Source organism: Monopterus albus, unplaced genomic scaffold (genome assembly GCF_001952655.1).
Source record: "Monopterus albus unplaced genomic scaffold, M_albus_1.0 scaffold3.1, whole genome shotgun sequence".
Classification (NCBI taxonomy): Eukaryota; Metazoa; Chordata; class Actinopteri; order Synbranchiformes; family Synbranchidae; genus Monopterus; species Monopterus albus.
Genome location: NW_018127883.1, coordinates 2,296,648 through 2,318,284, shown reverse-complemented (window position 1 = coordinate 2,318,284; position 21,637 = coordinate 2,296,648). Strand labels below are relative to the sequence as shown.

The following is a 21,637-nucleotide window of genomic DNA, read 5'->3' as shown; positions in this document are numbered from 1 at the left end:
TGCTCAGCCTGTTCCTCAGCTCTTTCTCCTCAAGCCATTTCTTCTTCACTTTTACTTCTTGTTCACCTGAATGTCTTATTACTACATCTTTTTTCTCGTTTCTTTTATCTCATCAGTTTTCTTAATTTTCATTTTCTCCTCACCCAACACATTTTTATCAATTCTTCCAGATGCTCTTGATCACATTCTTATTTATTTAGTCATCCTTCTTCTCCACTTTTATTCATTCTCTTACATCATCTTAACCAGGTCGTACTTTTCCCTCTTAGTCCTTATCCAATTCTCTCAATTCCCGCTATCTGTTCTCATATCCTCACCGTCACGAGATTTTAGCAAGGGCAAGGTTATTGTCATTATATGAACTGGCATTTATTCTCCAGACACCGTGTTGGTCAGACTTAATTCCAGCAACACATTTGTGATTTTCACATCCACATACCTCCCTGTGTTGTTGTTTCTCATACTTGGATTCCAAATTATCTCTGGTAATTTAGTTTCAGCACTGTTATTGGGAGGTCAAAAGGAGAACTCCTACAAGAGCCCAGTTCTCTGTTCATTAATTTATATATTTGTAAACGTGCAGTGTGTTGTGCTCTGTATGGGCTGCATAGGGTAACCAGTGCCCTGTGTAATCATCTACCAGAGACAAGCCAATGCTGTTTATCTTACTCATACTTCTCATCCTAAGTTTCCAGTTTGGCATCTGGATTTTTCACAGTAGGTAATAAATATATCCAGAGAATTTTTTTCAGAATTTTCTGCTTCTCTTGGTTGTACTCACAGTTCCTTTGTTTTACAGTTCTCTAACATTTATGTAAAATAAATACTATAAAAATATCAAACATATATAACTACATCTACTGTACATGCACTACTGTCTTCTGTATTTTTACCCTTTTGACTGCCTTCTGTGTGTACTTCACTACAGCATGAGACCAAACATTTTTCTGGCTATGGGGGAAGATTCAGCTCAGCATCGAAAATGGTACTATGAGCTGGTTGTGGATCATGTTGACCCCTTCCTCACATCTGAGCCCACCCACCTACGCGTTGGCTGGGCTTGCACTAAGGGCTTCCACCCCAGGCCCACAGGAGGAGAAGGCTGGGGGGGCAACGGGGTGGGAGACGACTTCTGCTCCTATGGCTTTGATGGGCTTCACCTCTGGTCAGGTGATGATGAGAATGAGCAAGAGATACACGATTTGGAGCAGAGTACAAATGCTACTGAGGAGCTTGCTCACTGAACTGTGATTCCACATGTAATCATATATTTGTTAGGAAGCATAATAACGAGCCATAAATGATTCATGACCTGGCCTACAGTAATGATTTGTGTTCTGGAATCTTGAATCCTTTCATAAATAGAATTACATACAAGTTGAAAACATGTACATACAGCATATTGCTCCACATCAGATTGGAGCAAAATCAGATTAAAAATCCATTTTATTACATTTAATGCAAACACCATATAAACTGTATTTGCCATGTTTGGCTAAAAAGAGCAATAAAGAAATTACATTAAATGGATGCTCTTTAATTTGCCTGTTTATAAAACTTGAAATCTCAGCAGCTATTAAAATAAAAGCATTGCTATTGTTGAACAAACCTTATTTATTCAGAGAAAGCTAGTGGCATATTGCTTGTTCCTTAATCCTGCACAGAGAGAAATGGAGATTAATGATAATAAGTAAGCTGGGGTAATGCTTGCAGTAAGTAATGCTGCAGCAGTACATTTGATCTTGACAGAGATATGTTTATGCTAAGTTAAGATCAATTTGGAATACTGGGAAAAGGGAACAGTTTCATAACATTTTAGTCTTGTCCAGTATAAGGAATTGCCATGCAGACTGATTCCATATATTGCATAATTTTACTGAACTGCACTTTGCAGGAGCACCATTAATGTGCCCCTGCTTCTGTGCAGGTATTTAGACTTTACTGCTGTCTATACAGTATGTTTTTTTTTTCATTTGGGCTTAATTTCATTAAACCTGAACAGGAAATGTTTGATCTTTGTAAGCTGTTGCTCTCTTTTTTCAAACAATAAAAAATAAATCTGAATATGGATGATCTTAAAGACTGTGTCTCCTGCATCTCAGGCTGTGTTGGTCGGAGAGTGACCTCTCCCTTCCGTCACCTGCTGAAAGATGATGATGTGGTCAGCTGCTGTCTGGACCTCAGTGCTCCCTGCATCTCTTTCCGGGTCAATGGGCTGCCTGTGCAGGGCATGTTGGAGAACTTCACTGCTGATGGACATCTTTATCCCGTGGTCAGCTTCTCAGCTGGAATCAAGTCAGTAGTGGACATGTGCTTGTATTTAAAAGTTCTGCATGTCAGTCATGGTTTCATTCCAAAGGTAATTTTAACTACTAGTAATTTGTTTTCAAGGGCTGTCCCTTTTTTATTGCACAGACTGCCTGTGTTTATGTTCCTCTCACTAAATACAGTAAATTCCTACCTTGTTTTATTTCTTTTTCTGGGCACCAGCGTTCATTTTCTGTTTGGGGGAAGGCATGGAGAGTTTCGCTTCTTACCCCCACCAGGATTTGCTCCATGCTCTGAGTCTCTGCTACCTGGGGTCAAGCTGAAGGTAGAGCCGTGTCAGAAATACATCTTACATCGTGAAGAAGGAAAACAAGAGCTCATTGGCCCTTTAGTACCCCTCAATCCAGTTACCTTCACTCCCACACCTGTAGACATCAGCAAGGTAACCAGAGTTCATTTATGATTCCGATTTTTATTTTGCAACAGGCGACAGACATTATATCCTATTTGAAGTTGTCTGTGTACACGATATACAGGGTAGGATATCACTGTAGCTGTCCATTTAGTTCACCATTACTATACTCTCATAGGTGGTATTGCCCCTGCAACTTGAGGACATTCGTGAAAAAATGGCTGAAAATATTCACGAACTCTGGGTGATGGACAAGATTGATCTTGGATGGACACATGGACCTGTAAGAAGAGAGAAACACCGGCAATAACTGAGCATCTCACATTAGTAAATCATTGCATATATTGAATATTGAAATGTTGTCTAAAAGCTTTGGTGTGTGAGAAATTAATACCTTACAAAAAATTTACCCCAGCTTACATCAGTGTTGCTTGTAGTTTGAAAATTATTAGCTTTTGTCATACAGGTGAGAGATGAGACTAAGAAGCATGATCCCTGTCTGGTGGAGTTCTCCAAGCTGCCAGAGCAGGAGAGAAACCAGAACCTTCAGGTGGCTCAGGACACCCTTAGGTGAGCACTTTTGTTGTTACAACACAGTAGACAAAAATGGTGTGTTGAAATTATTTAAAAATACAATGCAGTGTCTGTCAGGGCTTTTCATAACTTTTTCTGTTTTATTTATTTATTTTTTCCACTGCAGGACTCTCAATGCCCTTGGTTTTCACATCGGATTAACTGATGACCGTGCTGAGGAGAGAGTCCAATACATGAGATTAGCCCCCAAGTATGTACATATTTCATAGTATAAAACAAACTAAGTATACCCCTGGTTGATATGACTAAACTGTTAAGTTATTGCAAATCTTCTCTCTGTATTTTTGTTTATTAGCTAAAACCAAGAAGAATGAAGCCATATAGTTTAAAGATGTTTCTCTAATTAAAGTATAAATAAGGCTCCATATCTAGAACCAGCTGCATGTACAATAAAGGTCAGTGTACAGTATGTATGACTTTTGTTGCAGTGGTCACAGATTTATTTACGGCTGACACATTGAGATTGTACTTCACAGCCTGTATTTTCAAACTAGTTTGTTTAACCTGTTTGTTTTTAACTGTGCATCATGTTAAATACTGTACCATTCACTTTACCTTAAAAATTGTCCAATTATTGTAAGATGGTACAATTTTGAATCATGTAACAGTTCAGTGATTTTGCACAGGGGTGTACTTAGTTTTGTTGTATACTGTATATAATGTTGTTTGGAGCAGTTGCACATAGCTGTGATGACTATGCACTGTATCTTAGTCATGAATGCTGTAAAAGCAGAAATACATTATTTCATTCCCTTTCTCAGGTACGAGCAGGCCACTGGCTACAGACCTTCCCCAGTAGACTTGAGCCAGATTTTTCTGAGCACAGCCCATGAGAATGTGGTTAATTTGCTGGCAGAGAATGAACACAATGTTTGGGCCAGAGAGCGCATCAAGCAGGGATGGACCTATGGAACCCAACAGGTTTACGCTCTGTATTCTTTCTGATCAGGAATTGAGGAAATGCTTTTGAACAATGTGCTTGTATGTTGGTTTACTCAAAATTAGTTTTTTTTGGATAGTGTATTCCCTGTACATACTGTAGTCTCTGTGACATAACACAGAAACAACACAGTGTGGCAACACAAACAATATGGTGGCCATTTTTCCTTTTTACAACTGTAATTTTTAGGATGTAAAAGCAAAGCGGAGCCCATACCTTGTGCCCTACAGCCTGCTTGATGAAAGGAGGAGGAGAGTGGGCAGGGAGAGTGTCAAAGACGCTGTCTGTATCCTGCTGGCCTACGGTTACAGCCTGGAGCCCTTTAACCGGGAACAGAGTATGCTCAAAGCGTTCTTATCAGTCTTGACAGTTGTAATTCATTTCACTTGTATTTATTGTAATAAATGTAAATTTAATACATCACACTTTATCAAGTAAAACTAATGCAGATTATTTGTTGCACCGTTTTACAGAATATATATATAATACTGCAGTGTTTGTCCATGTTACTGTATATTAGATACAATCCATTTAATGGAGCTTGAATGCAAATGTGTTAATATTTTAGCAGATAACCCTACTTTGTTGCTTTTATGGTTTTGCAGCCACGTTATCAAACACACATCTCTTCTCTGCTGAGAAGTGCAGAGTGTTCAGACCAGATAAATCATACGCCGTGACCCGGGGGAAGTGGTATTTTGAATTTGAAATATTGACAGCAGGGAGTATGAGAGTGGGCTGGGCTCACCCAGGCTGTACCCCAGATAAAGAGCTTGGCTCAGATGACAAGGCATTTGTCTTTGATGGATTTGAGGTGAGATATTTAAATTTGTTTGTGTTTATTACAGCCACATGGCCAGTATTGTTGTTCAAACTGCATTAAGTCTAGATTACAGTGGAACTTTGTCACAGTATAAGTGTGTTGCAAAATGTGACTTTATGATCCCACAGTTTTTGTGTTTTGTTGATCTACTCAGTCTAGAGAACTGCATCTCAATGTAATAAAAGTCAGAATTGAGAGATTTACAAACGTACAACTGGTGTGTTTGGAGAGCAGACAGCAAAAGAGCTGTCGTCCTATGTTTACCTAATGAGAGGAATTGAAATATCCCATTAAAAAACAACATTTGCAACTCATCCTGTACTGAGTTGGTTCTTTTACTGCTTTTCTGTTCCTGTGTGGGACTTTTACTCGTCCCCTTTTGTGACTAAATTGTCTTCCTGTTGCTTTCAGGCTCAGTGGTACCATCAGGGCGGTGAACCTCTGGGACGTCCTTGGCAGAGAGGCGATGTGGTGGGTTGCTTGGTGGACATGGTTGAACACACCATGATTGTCACACTCAATGGAGAGGTGCTATTTAATGAAAGAGGATCAGAGCTGGCTGCCAAGGATTTCAATATCAGAGACGGTCTGGATGATTTTTTTTTTTGACATTATACAGTGAATTGTACAGACTAGATACTGTCTACTTTGGTTAAACATCATTTAACTTGTATACTGGGTTTCCATACTATATGAATGCTCAGCCACTCCTTGGCACATTTAATAATATATTATCAACTCAACTGTCTACTAAACTGAAAGATAATTAAGCATGACATTGGGTTTTAAATTAGCAATGCTATCCTTTTCATGAGAAAGTTTGACTTATATCCTCAATTTAACTATGTTTATCAGAATGAAATTTCCATATATTCCCTAGGCCTGTTACCGGTGGTCAGTGTTGGGGTGAACCAGATGGGGAGGCTTAACCTGGGCCGCCATGTGGACTCTCTGCAGTTCTTTACTGTATGTGGCCTGCAGGAGGGCTATGAGCCATTTGCTGTCAACATGGCCAGAGACCCACCCCTGTGGATGAGTTGGAAAAACCCTCATTTTACTAGCATGCTGCCTGATGATCACACCTTACAGGTTAGTGTACCCAGTAGTTTAGTTTATATGCCTTTTCAGGTATGTAATATGGTGCACTATTTTGTGAAATATTTAAGTACAGGCTTCTACAGGGGTCTACTGGATAATTTACATGAATTCTGATCTCATTCAAATTTTATTCAAGGTCACTAAAGTTAGCAGCTCAGTGGAGTCCTTTCCCATCCTGAGGGTCTCTCAGCAGTTGTTTGCACACCATAATGGAGACAATGAGATGGGCTTTTATCGGCTCAGCATGTCTGTTGAATGTGCTGCCATCCTCACTAACCCTGCGGGGGCTGTGCTTCCAGTGGCCTCCAACACTCTCTCTCAAGGTTCAGATGATATCACATCATATCATGCACAATATGTTTTAGTTAGCCACTGAGAACTTGAGAAGACTACACAAAAGATGGCAATTATGACTTGTTTGGTTGACCATAAATGCAAAAACAAAAATACCTGAGAAACCTAAAAATACCTGATGCATCATGTAAATTTAAAAATGTAAAAATTACAGGCCAAATACAAGATAAAAATTTAGTGAAATAAGTATGAGATCTTGCTAGATGTTTTGCTTTTACACAGATTATTCACTGTCCAGATTACTGATATTTTACTGTTATGATCTTGATGAACAGTTCTGCTTAATCTTCCTAGGGACCTGCTTTAATTAATTCTTGTTGTCTTTATAGGAAAGAAAGAACAGGAAGAAGTGGACTCTGACTTTGAAGTGCTGATGAAGTCGGCTCGCAGCTTTGGTGGTTCAAGAGATGAGCTCAATCATAAGGATCATAGCCAAGACAAAACATCAAGATTGAAACAAAGGTAGGTTGGGATGAAACTAAATTTAGGAAAGTACAGAATGATGTGTTTATTGTATAATTTGGTATATAGAAAGGTAGGTATAAAGAAATGATCATTTGTTTCAGTAGTTTGGATAGTAAGGTACCAGTTATTAGGAAATGGTATGTATTTTATATTTATCCATATTTGCTCTGTAATCAATTGTGAATGAAGTTTTTTTTCTTACAAATGAAATTAGACAGAAAAAAATAAATGAAGACTGTAAAAAGGCACACAAATAGCAAATGGGCTCTCATGATGAATCTTTGTGATGTGTACATATTAATGTGTGTTTCTTTTTTTTAAGGTTCATGCTGAAGCGGACTAAACCAGGCCTAGTCAGTAGCAACTCCTCTGCACGCCTTCTGGAAGATGTTGTAGTCGAAAAAGATAACTATGATCATCTTATCCAAAGCCCTAGAGTAAGGCTTTGATTTTCTCTTTATCTCAACTCATCATAAACAGATAACCACTAAACATATAAAAAACTAATTACTGATAAATGCTTTAAATAATTAGTGTCAGAATGCACTAAAATGAAACTGAATATAATGTGGAATATGCACATTCACTGTGCTTCAGCTCTACATGCACTGTACAGGTTTAACAGCCACAGTAAAAACATAGAATGCATAATGCACATACCAATTATTGACACCAGCCGACCTCTTTGTTTCAGTATTACTACTCAGTGAAGATTCTTCCAGGCCAGGAGGCATTCAATGTGTGGGTTGGCTGGGTGACTTCTGACTTTCATCAGTACGACATGACATTTGATCTCAATAATGTCCACACTGTGACTCTCACTCTTGGAGACGACATTGGCAAAGTCCAGGAAAGGTTGGTGCTCATCAGGACTTGTATTATTAGTATAGGTGACTTTACTAAGTGTTTACATACTAATTGCAGCCAGGGATGTTGTTGATTGTAGTCATGATCCTTCGTGCACCATCAACATAAACTGTTATATAATTTTGTTTCCTGTATTATTGAAAAACTTCTGTTGTATTCCATTGTGCCTTAATTTAGCTACAAATTGACAATTTAACATATCCTTGTTCTTCTGCGCAGTGTAAAGAGGTATAACTGTTACATGGTGTGTGCTGGAGAGGCAACAGGCCTGTCTCAGAGTCGTAGAAGCACAGGACTGGAAATTGGCTGTTTGATCGACACATCCACTGGGCTGCTCACTTTTACCTCTAGTGGAGTGGAGATGGCCACCTTCTACCAAGTAGATCACACAGCACACTATCTGATTGGTTCATCCTATTTCTCTCCATCATTACCAAGTATTTTTCTTTAAATACTCGGTAAATACATTTATGCAAAATTATGCTAAGTTAATGCACATTGAGCCTCATATTAACCTAATATACAGTGGCTTCAGAAATTATTCAGACCTTTTGCACATTTTGTTGGGCTATATATTTAATTTCAAATGTGTAGACTCAACCCATAATAAAACATTTTAGACATTTTTGCAAATGTATTATAAATCAAAAATGGAAATTTCTCTTTCATAAAGATGGTCAGACCTGTTGCTGTGATGCTCCAAGCTGTGGTCAGATGCATTCTGTTTGCTTTAAATATTCTGGAGATTTGTCGAGTGAGACAAATGAACTTGATGTAGTTTAGAAATACTTGTGTACAAGGTCCCACAGACAAAAACCTAACCATGAAGTCCAACAAGCTACTTTCTGAAGCTATTGTATATCGCACATATAAATCTAATGCATTATTACTGTGAAATTGAGGGAGTACTGTCTCACCACTATTCAGGTGGAAGCCAGTACAAAGCTGTTTCCTGCTGTTTTTGTCAAGCCCACCACCAGCAACATGTTTCAGTTTGAACTGGGACGTGTTAAGGTAAAGGAACTTTAAATTATTAATCATGTCAGACATTACACATGTTTGTTGGCATGATGTATTGAAAGAAAAAACATATTTTACAAGTGTGGTTGAATCTAGTTAGACAGAATAGATTAGTAGATATTTAGATTTTCAGCCTGACATGATGAACAGTTCAGTGTTTTAACTTGTTTCATTCTTTGTAAACATTTGGTGGTCTATTATGCTGTTTTCTGTATTTGTCTTTCTTTCTATCCAGAATGCGATGCCGCTATCAGCAGGCTTACTCCGCAGTCAAAGAAGAAATGCTGATCCTCAGTGTCCACCAAGGGTCCAGGTCCAACATCTCAGCCCAGTTTCATGGACCAGAGTACCAGACCATGCATTAAAAGTGTCAGTAGATTGGCCAGATGAGCACCGTGGCTGGAGAGTCCAGTGCTCTGAGCCCCTTCAAGTCATGACCCTTCAGATCCCTGATGAAAACAGGTTAAAGAGCAGAAATAAACGTGTTTGGGAATACACATTCAAGTGCACAGGATGTGGCGCTTGTGTAGTTTATTTATAATGGTATTATTTGACATGTACAGTATCTCACTGTGATGTATAAACACGAGGCAGTACTGTAGTCAACAGCATGGAATTTAATCATATCTTTACCTTTTGATGACATACTTCTAGGTGTGTTGACATTTTGGAACTGTCTGAACTTGGTGAGCTCTTGACCTTTCACCACCACACCCTGCTCCTCTACTGCTCCTTATGCGCCCTTGGCAACATCAGAGTTTGCCATGTGCTCTGTAGTCATGTGGACCAGTCCCAGGTCCTTCATGCCATTCAGAATCCCCACCTTCCAGGTCCTCTTCGCTCTGTATTTTACCAGTTACTTATTCAGGTGATTGTTTGCAGTAATGTTTTTTTCCTCTTCTTATGATTACAGTCATTGATAAAATGAAATTTGAAATTTGAAAAAAATGAAATTTATTTCTGCTCACCAAGGAATATTGTTTTTTTTTTTAAATTCTGTAGGTTCACCTCAGCAGCCACACCACAGCATGTCTCATGATGAACCATGAATACATTGTGCCTATGACAGACCAGACCAGAGAAATCAGTCTTTATCCAAGCCCTGCTAATTGTGTAAATGGGAGGAATGGTCAACCTCCAGAAAGCATTCCCAACATCACTTTTAGCACATCCCTCAAACCACTGATGCATTTCTCATCTCCTTGCTTTGTCAGGAGTAATGAGATGGATGCAGGTGAAATAGCCCACTCAGACAGCCCAGAAATCCCTCTGGACATTTTGAAGAATCTGACTGTGGAGATGTTGACTGCTGGGGTACGGGCTGTGGGTCAGGATGTCAGGGATCCTGTAGGAGGCAGCATTGAGCTTCTGCTAGTTCCCCTAATTAGACTGTTCTGTACCTTGCTGGTAATAGGGGTATTTGGGGATGAGGACCTAGACAAAGTCCTGAGACTGTTGGAGCCGAGAGTGTTCTCTGTTGATGCTGAAACAGCAGAGGAGAAAGTGGAAGAAGTAACAAGCGATGATGAAAAGGAACAGAAAGAGGCCAACAGAAAGGAAAAGGACACCGCTAAACAAGGACTTCTTCAAATGAAGCTTTCAGAAGCAGTCAAACTTGAGGTGAACAAATAAGTAGATTTTTTTTTTTTTACATGTTTGTCTTTGTTCACATTACATTGGGTGTAATGTTGGATTAGCTTTGGATGCTGTGCTGTTAGATTCCTATAAACAGTTTAAAATTAATCACAAAGGTTTCATATCTTTATTTCTCCAGCTCTGCCATTTGCTGTCCTACCTGTGTGATTGCCACGTGCGGCACAGGGTAGAAGCTGTGGTTGCCTTCTCTGACAACTTTGTAGGTCAGCTGCAGGACAACCAACGCTTTCGCTACAACCAGGTCATGCAGGCACTCAACATGTCAGCCGCCCTCACTGCCCGTAAGACGAAGGAGTTCCGCTCACCTCCACAGGAGCAGGTTGAATGGGTTGAAATCTAGCTCAATCATGAATGTTAGCCAAGATGATTACGGTGTAAAAATACTAAGTTATGGTTTCTGCTATGTACCATGAGCTATGTACTCTAAAAGAAGAAAATGTTGGGTTGCTGTAATTCACAACATAAATGTGGAATATTGTCTTTACTGTTTGTGTCTTCAGATCAAAATGCTGCTGAGCTTCAGGGAAGAGAAGCAGCAGGAGAACTGTCCATGTCCAGTGGAAATCCAACAACAACTGCGAGACTTCCATCGCCTCCTTAAAGCACACTGTGGTTCGAACACAGTTTATCTTTGAGTGATGCATTATTAATCTTCATTCTGCCAGGGAACTATGAAAAAGGAAGATATCTCATCTTATTCTGTAACTGTGCAGGCATCAAATTGGACAATGACTCAGAAGATGAAGAGGATGTTAAGATGTCTGTAAAAGACTGGGTTCTCAGTCTCATTGTCCCTGGACTGAGAAAGGCTACCATAGAAATGGGGAGGTCTAAATTGCAGAGTGCTAGTAAGTGCTATTGTGTGAAAGGCTTTTCTTTGCCTCAGCATGTTTGTGGTACTGTGCTTTCTTTATTTTGTTACGTTTACATGATATGTTAATTTACCTCTATATGGGATGGTGCAACATTTTTGGTTCAGGATCAATACTACAGTATATTGGAACATAGCTGGGTTCTAATAAGACACAGCAAAATCTTAAATAATAACATGACAACATCAGTCAGTCACTTTCCATTAGCAAACATGGCAAATCAAAATTTGATGGGACAGCTTACTCTTCTTCTTTTATATACAAGGCTTGTGGGGCCTCATTCCTCTGCTTCTATCTTTACTTTTCACATGGTGGTACTTTTTCAGAGTCCCTCAATAAGCTGATCTCTAAGACAGTGGTGAGCTGGGCCCAAGAGAGTGAGATGGACGACCCTGAACTGTTTAGGGCTCTCTTCTCATTGCTGCACCGCCAGTATCAGGGCCTTGGGGGCCAAATGGCAGGACCACTTTGCAGAGCCTATACAATCAGCCAGGTTTCGGTGGAGGATACCATGACTCTCCTGTCCTCACTGGGCCAAATCCGTGCTCTCCTCAGTGTCCGCATGGGTAAAGAAGAGGAGAGACTGATGATCAGAAGACTAGGGTGGGTGGAAATTTAGATTGCAACATGGGGTTGCCTCTTTTGGAACCGCTTGATTGTGATTTTGTGGAGATAACATTGATTAACACACACATTAAAATGTCCTCTGTGATATGGAGTGTGTTCTTATAATTTGTCATTTTTTTTGTTTGCACTCTGCAGAGACATCATGAATAACAAAGTGTTTTACCAGCAACCCAACCTAATGAGGACACTGGGGATGCATGAGACCGTGATGGAAGTAATGGTCAATGTTCTTGGGGAAGGGGAGTCAAAGGTGAGAGAAGCATTAAAATATATATTAGTAATGTAGAGAATGCATGTGACCAAAGAAGCATGTCATCAGTATTTTTATTAATTGGTCAGTTGAACAGAATTGGTATCCCCTACTCCATATCCCAAAAGTAAGTGTTAGAAAAACCAAGGCAAAGCTATAATAATGTGTTCCGCATCATTAATTGGAAAATACTCCCTGCAATCGTCAGTTTTTTTAGTGTCTGCCTTCTCACTTTTTGCTTTTCTTATATCTATACATACATTTTTGTTAGGAGATTACCTTTCCCAGGATGGTGGCCAGCTGTTGTCGATTCCTGTGTTATTTTTGCCGCATCAGCAGTCACAATCAAGGGGCCCTGTTCGACCGTCTCAGCTATCTGCTGGAAAACAGCAGTGTTGGACTAGGTAAATCTGATTCTTTCACTTGTTTATGTATATGTACATTCTATAGGAACTCCTGTAGAATATACAGGAGTTACAGTATTACAATCCAGTAGCCCACCATTACACTACAAAACCTGATTTGTGAAGTCTAAAAGTTTGGTGATATAAAGGCCCACTTCTTTGTACATGGCTAACTCAGTGATCCAAATCCATATTTTGACATACTGTGACCAAAAGGCCATAATTACACACACACGCACACACACACACACACACACAGACAATCTGACTGTTAAAAGGCCATTGGAGCCAGAACATATGGATTTAATAACATTAAAATAGGGACTTATCATTTAAACTCTCAAAGTTAACAATGATAAATGCAGTGCTCACTCTATAAAGTTCTTCTCTGAGGTGCTGCTTTTGAGGGGATTTCAGTTTTTGGGCTCTGATAAGTTTGTGAAGATGTTAGGATGTTACTATAGTAAGAAACGTCAACATCCTGACATTATATAGTATTTAGTGTATGAGTTGGTTCTCTGATTGTTTTATGCCTTTGTCTCTCAGCTTCACCGTCTATGCGTGGGGCCACGCCTCTGGATGTGGCCTGTAATGGATAATATTGAACTGGCCTTAGCTTTGAGGGAGCATGACTTAGAGAAGGTGAGTTCGTATTCTGTGCCTTCTTCTACAGTATTTAACAGTCACCTTTATATCATGCATCCACAGATAAGTGCCTTGATCTACACTGAACATGATCTGCCATTGATTATTGTCATTTCACCTCTTATTTATGTTTGAGTGTTTCGGCAACACTTTCATTGTCTGTGAAGTCTTAAGATTTTTTTGTATTTTACTGTATTTTATTTACTCCCCACCACCTTCTTGCAGTGCATAGCGGTAATGTTTTATGGCACCAACAGTATACTAAGCAGCATATAGCGTAATAAGTGTCACTACCTGCATAACTACAACCAGTTACTCAAAATCAAATTATTAGTTAACATTTTAAGAAAGGCATCAGGTTAAGACAACATACAGTATATTAGATTTAACAAAGGAAAATTTGTAGTTTATAAAAATTGGTAACTGCCTCATCCCTTTAACCTAATCCAATCTCCAGGTGGTGCAGTACCTTGCTGGCTGTGGTCTCCAGAGTTGTCCCATGCTAGTGGCTAAAGGCTATCCTGATATTGGATGGAACCCTGTGGAGGGCGAGCGTTACCTGGACTTCCTACGTTTTGCTGTCTTTTGTAATGGTAAAAAATTAGTTCTACCCTTAAAGTTTGTCCAATCCAGCAGGCATTCAGTGCTTTAAATGACACGACACATTATCTAAACACTTTGGTGGACCTCATGCGTAGACATCTACGTAAGTCGGGCTGGTTGTTGGTTATCAATTCACTTCATGAAAAGTTGCAGTAGTCTTTATCTTCTGTGTGTTCCTTGATCACAGGTGAGAGTGTAGAAGAAAATGCTTACGTGGTGTTAAGGTTACTGATTCGTCGACCTGAGTGCTTTGGGCCTGCCCTGCGAGGTGATGGCGGAGAAGGTCTCCTAGCAGCCATGGAGGAAGCCATCAGGATCTCTGAGGACCCCTCTATGGATGGACCTTGCATTAAGTACCAGTCCAGCAGAACACTGCCAGTGTTAGAAATGTGTGGACACAATTTAAGATGTTGGAACTAAATTGGCATTGGTAAAGGGCTATCTGTGGCATCTTAGTACAGTTTTCAATTCTGCTGTAGCCACAACTATAGATGGCAAGGAATGTAAACAATTCAGTAGTTTTAGCGTTCCCATTTGTTTTCTGATTCATGGTGTAGAGCAATATCCATTTCTGCTGTATCACTTTCTCACACAGATTTGCAAGCTCATTGGTTTTGCAATAAAAGTTCACTATACTTTGTGTAAACGGCAAATAATTTGAGACCCTTAAATGTAAACAAAATTGTATTAGGGTGTAAGTCTACTCAGCACTGCCTTATCAAAAAAAAAAAGTTTAATTTATGATTACAAGAATACTTTTCTGCCAAGTTTTTTCAAGCATTAAATTGTTGGAATACATCATCTGTGTAGGACCAAACTGCCCTTGGTAAAGAGAGGATAAATTGCATACTGTAAATACAAAATTGTAAATGTTTAATGACATTGATTATTTTAAAGAATTTATGTGAGATGGGAGCTGACCCTTAATCTGTCTGCACAATTTCTGTTGTTGGCAATACATCCTGTTGTTATTTTAAATATGTTTTCAAAGTAATTAGAAATTTAGAGGAAGGCTTTTATCTGACTAACAGGCTGATTTATTGATCATTATTACAATCAGTCATAAATTTTACTTGATGATAAGCTTTTGACCGTCATTGTTGTTTCCTGTAATAGAGATGTTGACCAGGACAGTGATGATGACCTCGTTCACATGGGAAATGCCATCATGACCTTCTACTCAGCCCTCATTGACTTACTGGGGCGGTGTGCTCCAGAGATGCATGTGAGTGTCAACCCTTACCAGTCCTTTCTCATAAATAATCACTAATGTCTCAAACAATAAAGCTAATAGAGAAAGTCTGTAAATTGCCTTTTAACAAACAAGTCAGAGTGAGCCCAAAAAAAAACCCCAAACCAAAACAACAAAAAAATTTATTAGCTTTACTTGTACACATTGTTTTTTGACACAGAATACATTTAGACTGCAAAATGGGTTACAACGCAGCATTAGTAAGTAATTTATAGAGTCATTGAGCATCCTTACACTGAAGATGCACTATAGTACAAATTTGTATGTGACATGTTTATTTGCCAGTTGTGTTCATTATGTATTAATCTGAAGTAAGATGTTCATAAATGGTTTTAACAGTCTTTTCTGAATTGTCCAGTTGATTCAACAAGGCAAAGGTGAAGCCATTCGTGTCAGGGCAATTCTGAGGTCACTCATCCCCACTCAGGATCTTGAGGGAGTCATTAGCATCTCCTTTCAAACTCCATCTATGTCTAAAGGTCAGCTCATCCTACCATATTGGCGAATATTGCAATATTACAGCACCTTGAACTTGTACTGGGCCACTGCATAGAAACCTGGTTTTCCTGTTAAGACTGCCTATTAAATTGGGATTTCCTTTAAGATCTCATTAGATGTTAAAGCTCTATTCTGTGGCTATACTGTCTCTTTGACTCTCTTGTCATCTCACCAAATGTACAGTACCATTCACACTAGGCCATTATAATCTTTGGACATGACATGTAATGTTTACTGTTCATTTGTTTCTCCAGATGGTGTCGTGGTTGAGCCTGACCTATCTAGAGTGTTCTGCCCAGACCACAAAACAGCTATGGTGCTCTTCCTGGACCGGGTTTATGGCATCGATTCCCAGAGTTTTTTGCTCCACCTAGTAGAAGTTGGCTTTCTTCCTGACCTTCAGGCAACTGTTTCGCTTGACATTGTGAGGAGAGAACATTTTATTGCGTTGCCCCATTCACTTGCTTGAAAGATTCACTAACGTTTTAGGAGAGACCTGTAACCTCTTATTGATCCAAGCGGTACCCTGTCATCTGTGGAAAATATCCACTTCACTCCCCTCATATCCTTAGAGTTGACTTGAATATATTATAAAAAATACTGTCACTGTTGAAATATCCTCTTAAGTATGACTTGAGAGATCAATTTCACTGACTTGCATAAGACTTGGTTGTCTAGCTCCACTTAGGTAACTGGATTCCAATCTTTTTCATTGCAGACTGGATTAGGATCCACTGATATGGCCCTGGCCCTCAACAGATATTTGTGCTCAGCTGTGCTTCCCCTTCTCACCAAATGTTCATATCTCTTCTGTGGATTAGAGGACCATACCTTGCTGGTTGATTCTCTCATCCAGGCAGTCTACAGCCTTTCCAGGGCTCTCAACTTGACCAAGGCTCAGAGAGACACCATTGAAGATTGTTTGTTGGCTGTGTGCAGGTATGGTTTTTAGTTTGTACAATTAAGCAACTTACAAGTCTGTCTCCACAAAGTTACCATTAAGAAAGTCACTCATAAGATCAATTACTATGTGTGTGTGTGTGTGTGTGTGTGTGTTGGTAAGTGTAGTGTGCATCTACTCATGTGACTAATGTTGCACTCATTGGTGTCCCCAGTAAACTTCAACCATCTATGATGCAGCCTCTTCTGCGACGTCTTGTCTTTGATGTTCCCCGTCTCACAGACCACAGCAAGGTGCCACTAAAGGTGAATATGCAAACTGTAGTTTACTGTAATATATGTGAAACTGTACTGAAACACTACCTTAAAACCATACATTTTGATGACTTTGGTTAATACTTTTCATCTACCAGCTTTTGGCCAATCACTTTGAGCAAAGGTGGAAGTACTACTTGCTAAATGGAGGGCAGGGTGACCAGGATTTGGCCTCTGAAGAGGAGCTTCACCTGTCTACAAAGTTGTTCTGGGGAGTGTTTAAGGCCTTGTCAAAGAAGGTAAACCATACCGAATACCCGTGTCGGTCTCAAGATCACACTGAAATGATGAAAATTAGAATAATATTTTTCTAGAGCACCAGAAAAGTTTCAAAAAATGATTTCAATATTTGACATTGTAACCCTACTATTCATTTATCATTTTTTCTTTTTCTATCCTCAGTCTGTTTTAGGAGAAACAGCTAAATGCATACTAATGTTCTCCATTAGAGTACTTCTAGGAGAACCTGACTGGAGAAAGCTATAACACAGTTGAGATAAATTTTTCATATGCTGGTGTGAAACCTCACACTTTTGGAAATATGAGAGACATAATAACTGAAACTTCTCTCTGCTCACTGTAGGTATGCTGATCAATTTTTATTTATTCTGGGAAGCCAGATGAGAGCAAGCTCTCATTCCTAATGGTGCCCTGACAATACATCAACCAATTAACACCACACACAAAATAAAATCAGTATTAAAAATATTACAGTATAACAAAATTAAAGACAGTATATCTGTCAAACACTTAACTGACTGATTCAGAACATTAAAACATCAACAAAATAAGTTCATGGGGTCATTTCAGGGCACATGTGGCTCACATCAAATGGCCTCAGGAACAGAACTCCAAGTCCGCATTACACAGAATTGCATAATTAACGTCGAGTATAACTTGCTGTATATGTACTGTAGCTTTAGTGTACTGTATTTTGATTTCCTGCTTAATGTATGCTTTTGACTTAATTTCTTAAACACCTTGTAAATGAGACTTTTCTTTTCTTGGGGGACGAGATTTACAACTAGATTTCAGTTAGAGAAATTGGATTTCTTGGTACCTTGACTAATATTCTAACAAGGTTTTTACATGGCTACATGTTGTGTGCGAGATGATTTTCAGGGGAAGTATTTCTGCAGCTGGGATATGTCTTTGTATTCAGAGTAATTCAGTTCAATGTGTTGCTCAATTTGAATAAAATAAAAATGTTACTCAGCTAAATTGTGCTTTGTTAGTATAATTAAGACACATACACACTAAGAAAGAAACAAGAAACACAAGGACACACATTGTTACTTCTACAAAGCACCCAAGGCCATTCTTCATCAGACTCAGCAAACTGTAGAGCTACGAAGGCATTTCTGTGACTGGATGTCAGCTCTGCTCTATGATAGATTTTGTTCAGGAGTCAGGGGCTGAAAGAAATCTGATAACTGACCAGAATATTAGTGTAACCAGGTTATTGCAGTTTGTGAGCTGCAGTAGTTCTCCAGTGTCTTTCCTAACCTGATCTCCTGATGTACATCTCCCTCCTATGACAGTTGCAGTAATTTTGTGTGGGTGATGGTGACAATTTTTTTTATTTTCTCTAATGTTCACAGATATTGGTACAGGAAGGCAGGCTGGTGGAGGAGGACCTGCTGATCTTTGAAATCTCTTCGATCATGTGTCTTGATAAGTCCCATGCTCTCTCTTTCTTTGTTTCCACAGCCTTATGAGCCTCAGTTATTTAGGCTGTGTGTCCAGTGCCTGGCTGCTGTTGCCAAGGCCCTGCCTCCTGACCATATGGACCCAAGCTGTGTTTCTCAGACGGGAAAAATAACATCCATGGACACAGATGGGCACTTTGACCCTCAGCCCGTAGATACCTCCAAGTAAGATGCTGACCCAGGGATATTTAACGACTATGGCCAAAAAATTGCTTGTTGTTCATACAGAATATTCTAAAGATGAACTGTTCTGCTCCACAGCAAGTGTAAGCTGTCATTAAGTAGCCAGAATTGACCTCGTAGCAAAGTATCATATTTATATAAGTGTGAATATTAACACTTATTTAAATCTTACCATGAATAATGCAGAGTTGTATTCAAATGAGAATTTGTGTGATTGAGACAAATGACATATAATTTCTTTCCCTGTGCTAGTGTGTCCGTTCCAGAGAGACTGGAGTTTGTAGTGAACAAGTACGCAGAGCATACGCATGAGAAGTGGTCACTGGACAAGGTAATATCAACATAAATATTTTTCAAATTTGAATGGTTGTGTAACATTGGCAAATGAGAGTAGGTGTACAGTATGATATCCTGTTCAGGCCTGAACCACTTAAGGAACATTTTTGAGAATTTTCCTGCTTGAAACTGTGAAAACATCTCTTGTGTATGGATGTGACAATGTAATTTTCTTTTTCTCTATATGATATAATGCATGTTGTGGTGTGTGCAATTCGATGACAACAACGTATGACTAGCTGGATAATTGTACTTTATTCCTCTTTTTTCCCCTTTCTAGCACTGGTTTGATTATTTAAAGAATAACCTAATATATTGACTTGCCTTCTCTTATTTTACAAAAAATATTAAGTTGCTGGTGTATGGAGTCCACACTATTTCGCTAGACAAAGTGATACAATTTGTGATGCTTTTGTATCGTGTATACATTAAATTTCGATGTATTGTCCCATCCCAATCTTCTCTGTTGTGTGATTGAGTTAATATGTTTGTCTACATATATTATAAGGTGTGATTTTTATTTTTATTTTTTAACCAAATCTGTGTGTCTCTGTCAGTTTGCCAGTGGCTGGGTTCATGGAGAGCAGTTTTGTGAGAACACCAAAGTTCACCCTCTACTCAGACCGTACAGGGCTCTGGCTGAGAAGGTATAAGCCTATTTTTATGGTGTGTGTGTGTGTGTGTGTGTGTGTGTGTGTGTGTGGCTGGGTAATGAATGTATTCAGTAAAAAAAAAAAAAAAGAAGTGAACTTGCAAATCCCAGAGGCAACTGCATTCAAATGTGGTGTATGTATTATACTGTAAAAGATTAAAGTGCCTCATGTTGTCTTTGAACTGTTACCCCGTTGTGATTCTGTATAAAACTGTGTATAGTGTGGACAATGCTCTTCTTTTTAGTTTTTGAAATATCAGAGTATTTTGAGCATGTTTTGCTCTTGTGCTGTTATTTGATGACCTGCTAAATTCAGCTTTAGTTGATGTTTTACCAATATTCCACTCTCCCCAGGAGAAGGAGCCATATCGCTGGGCCATTAAAGAGACAATAAAGAGTATGCTGGCCTTTGGATGGACCATAGAGAGGACTAAAGAAGGAGATGCACTTGGCATGTATACCTGTACACGCCGAGTGTCTCAGTCTGGACAGGTATGTGAACACCACAGGACACATTCTTTTCTCCCAAATGTTTATGATGTGGTAAAACTAATATTATTCTAATAACTAAACTTTTACACCATTAGATTTTATTTATTTATCAGTAAACTTTTTAAATCAAGTAATTGTTGTCTGTCTTAGCTGTCTTTTGAAGGAGCATCAACCTTCAGCCCCAAACCTATGGACATGAGCAGTATCACCTTATCATGGGAGCAGTGTGTAAGTAATTACATTTCTGTCTGCTGTAACTTTAAAATGGGCAAAATTTTGTTCTGCGTTGACCCTGGCACACAGTCTGCACGGGCGATAACTGTGGCCCATTACTAATGCTGTTTTATGTCTAAAGCAAAGCGTACCACAGCTCAGTAAATCTAATAATATCTTCCATGTAAACTAGGTAATTATTGGGAGTTGTCAGATTATGTAGTTTCTTGAGTAGCATAAGCTAATGCAATTACAATGTAACTGCACAGACAATTTTCTCTCAAACTAGTAACACAAATTTTAGTGCTGTAATTAGGCATTAATTATACCTGCCCTGCATTTGTGTTTTAATAACACATTTGCCAAATTTATGTGCCAAACGGTTGAAATAGATTTCTTTTTCTTTTTTGTTTTCTGTTACTGTTCTGTACTGGAGTCAAATTCCTTGTGTGCTCAACATACCTGGCAAATAAAGCTAGTTCTGTTTCTTTTTTCTTTTCTAGGCTATGGCTGAACAGTTGGCTGAAAACTACCACAATGCCTGGGCTAAGAGGAAGAAGTTGGAGCTTGAGAGTAAAGGTACCATACTGTGGAGTCAAGAGCTATTCTGTAATAAATTTTTTGAAGTCCCCTCTTTTCCTCTCCCCACCCTCTAGCACAGAACAGCTAACAAAACTGCAATCTATCTGACTTGTTTCTGTTCTCAGGAGGGGGTGGCCATTCAATGCTTGTGCCCTATGATACCCTGACTGCCAAAGAGAAGACCAAATTCAGAGAGAGAGCCCAGGATGTCCTCAGGTTTCTCCAGCTCAATGGCTACACTGTGTGGAGGTAAGTATAGAATGAGCATATGATTGCTAAAGGGCAATGTGCTGCTTTATGCATGAAGAGGGGAGTAATGAGCTGTTCCATTTTTGTGCCACAGTAGTGTTGCTCTCCTAACACCGTGTATCAGGCATCTTAGCAATCAGACCCCAGTCTTTTTTTTTCTTTCAACTTCCAGTACAGGTCACAAACTGAATTACAGCATAACCAGTCAGTAATATAATTACATTGCCTGTTTGCCCTCCCACTGCACAACATTGCCATGAATAGTTTTGCAGTTAAATTCTGGAAATAAAATGCATTGTCCAGATTATACAGTGTTTAAGGTTGGAGCTCACTGTCTTCTCAGACTCTAGTGTTTTAT

The 21,637-nt window shown here is 39.1% G+C and overlaps 1 protein-coding gene across 1 annotated transcript in view; it reads left to right on the top strand.

Annotated features, from left to right (window-relative positions):
• The window catches only part of ryr2b (ryanodine receptor 2b (cardiac)), a 64,547-nt gene that overhangs the window by 13,279 nt on the left and 29,631 nt on the right, over positions 1 to 21,637 (top strand). Inside the window, 44 exon segments of the mRNA XM_020600865.1 lie at positions 929 to 1,170; positions 2,103 to 2,295; positions 2,491 to 2,710; positions 2,859 to 2,963; positions 3,147 to 3,250; positions 3,381 to 3,464; positions 4,036 to 4,195; positions 4,404 to 4,551; positions 4,820 to 5,028; positions 5,449 to 5,623; positions 5,918 to 6,126; positions 6,272 to 6,458; positions 6,819 to 6,951; positions 7,277 to 7,391; positions 7,649 to 7,809; positions 8,041 to 8,200; positions 8,749 to 8,835; positions 9,077 to 9,303; positions 9,496 to 9,709; positions 9,844 to 10,461; positions 10,616 to 10,816; positions 10,998 to 11,109; positions 11,211 to 11,345; positions 11,696 to 11,972; positions 12,132 to 12,246; positions 12,518 to 12,650; positions 13,197 to 13,236; positions 13,238 to 13,292; positions 13,753 to 13,888; positions 14,086 to 14,287; positions 15,015 to 15,123; positions 15,509 to 15,629; positions 15,903 to 16,072; positions 16,367 to 16,587; positions 16,764 to 16,854; positions 16,962 to 17,102; positions 18,574 to 18,737; positions 19,008 to 19,086; positions 19,649 to 19,738; positions 20,098 to 20,235; positions 20,386 to 20,463; positions 20,952 to 21,027; positions 21,156 to 21,279; positions 21,452 to 21,456. Of these exon segments, the coding sequence (XP_020456521.1) occupies positions 929 to 1,170; positions 2,103 to 2,295; positions 2,491 to 2,710; positions 2,859 to 2,963; positions 3,147 to 3,250; positions 3,381 to 3,464; positions 4,036 to 4,195; positions 4,404 to 4,551; positions 4,820 to 5,028; positions 5,449 to 5,623; positions 5,918 to 6,126; positions 6,272 to 6,458; positions 6,819 to 6,951; positions 7,277 to 7,391; positions 7,649 to 7,809; positions 8,041 to 8,200; positions 8,749 to 8,835; positions 9,077 to 9,303; positions 9,496 to 9,709; positions 9,844 to 10,461; positions 10,616 to 10,816; positions 10,998 to 11,109; positions 11,211 to 11,345; positions 11,696 to 11,972; positions 12,132 to 12,246; positions 12,518 to 12,650; positions 13,197 to 13,236; positions 13,238 to 13,292; positions 13,753 to 13,888; positions 14,086 to 14,287; positions 15,015 to 15,123; positions 15,509 to 15,629; positions 15,903 to 16,072; positions 16,367 to 16,587; positions 16,764 to 16,854; positions 16,962 to 17,102; positions 18,574 to 18,737; positions 19,008 to 19,086; positions 19,649 to 19,738; positions 20,098 to 20,235; positions 20,386 to 20,463; positions 20,952 to 21,027; positions 21,156 to 21,279; positions 21,452 to 21,456 (6,764 nt within the window).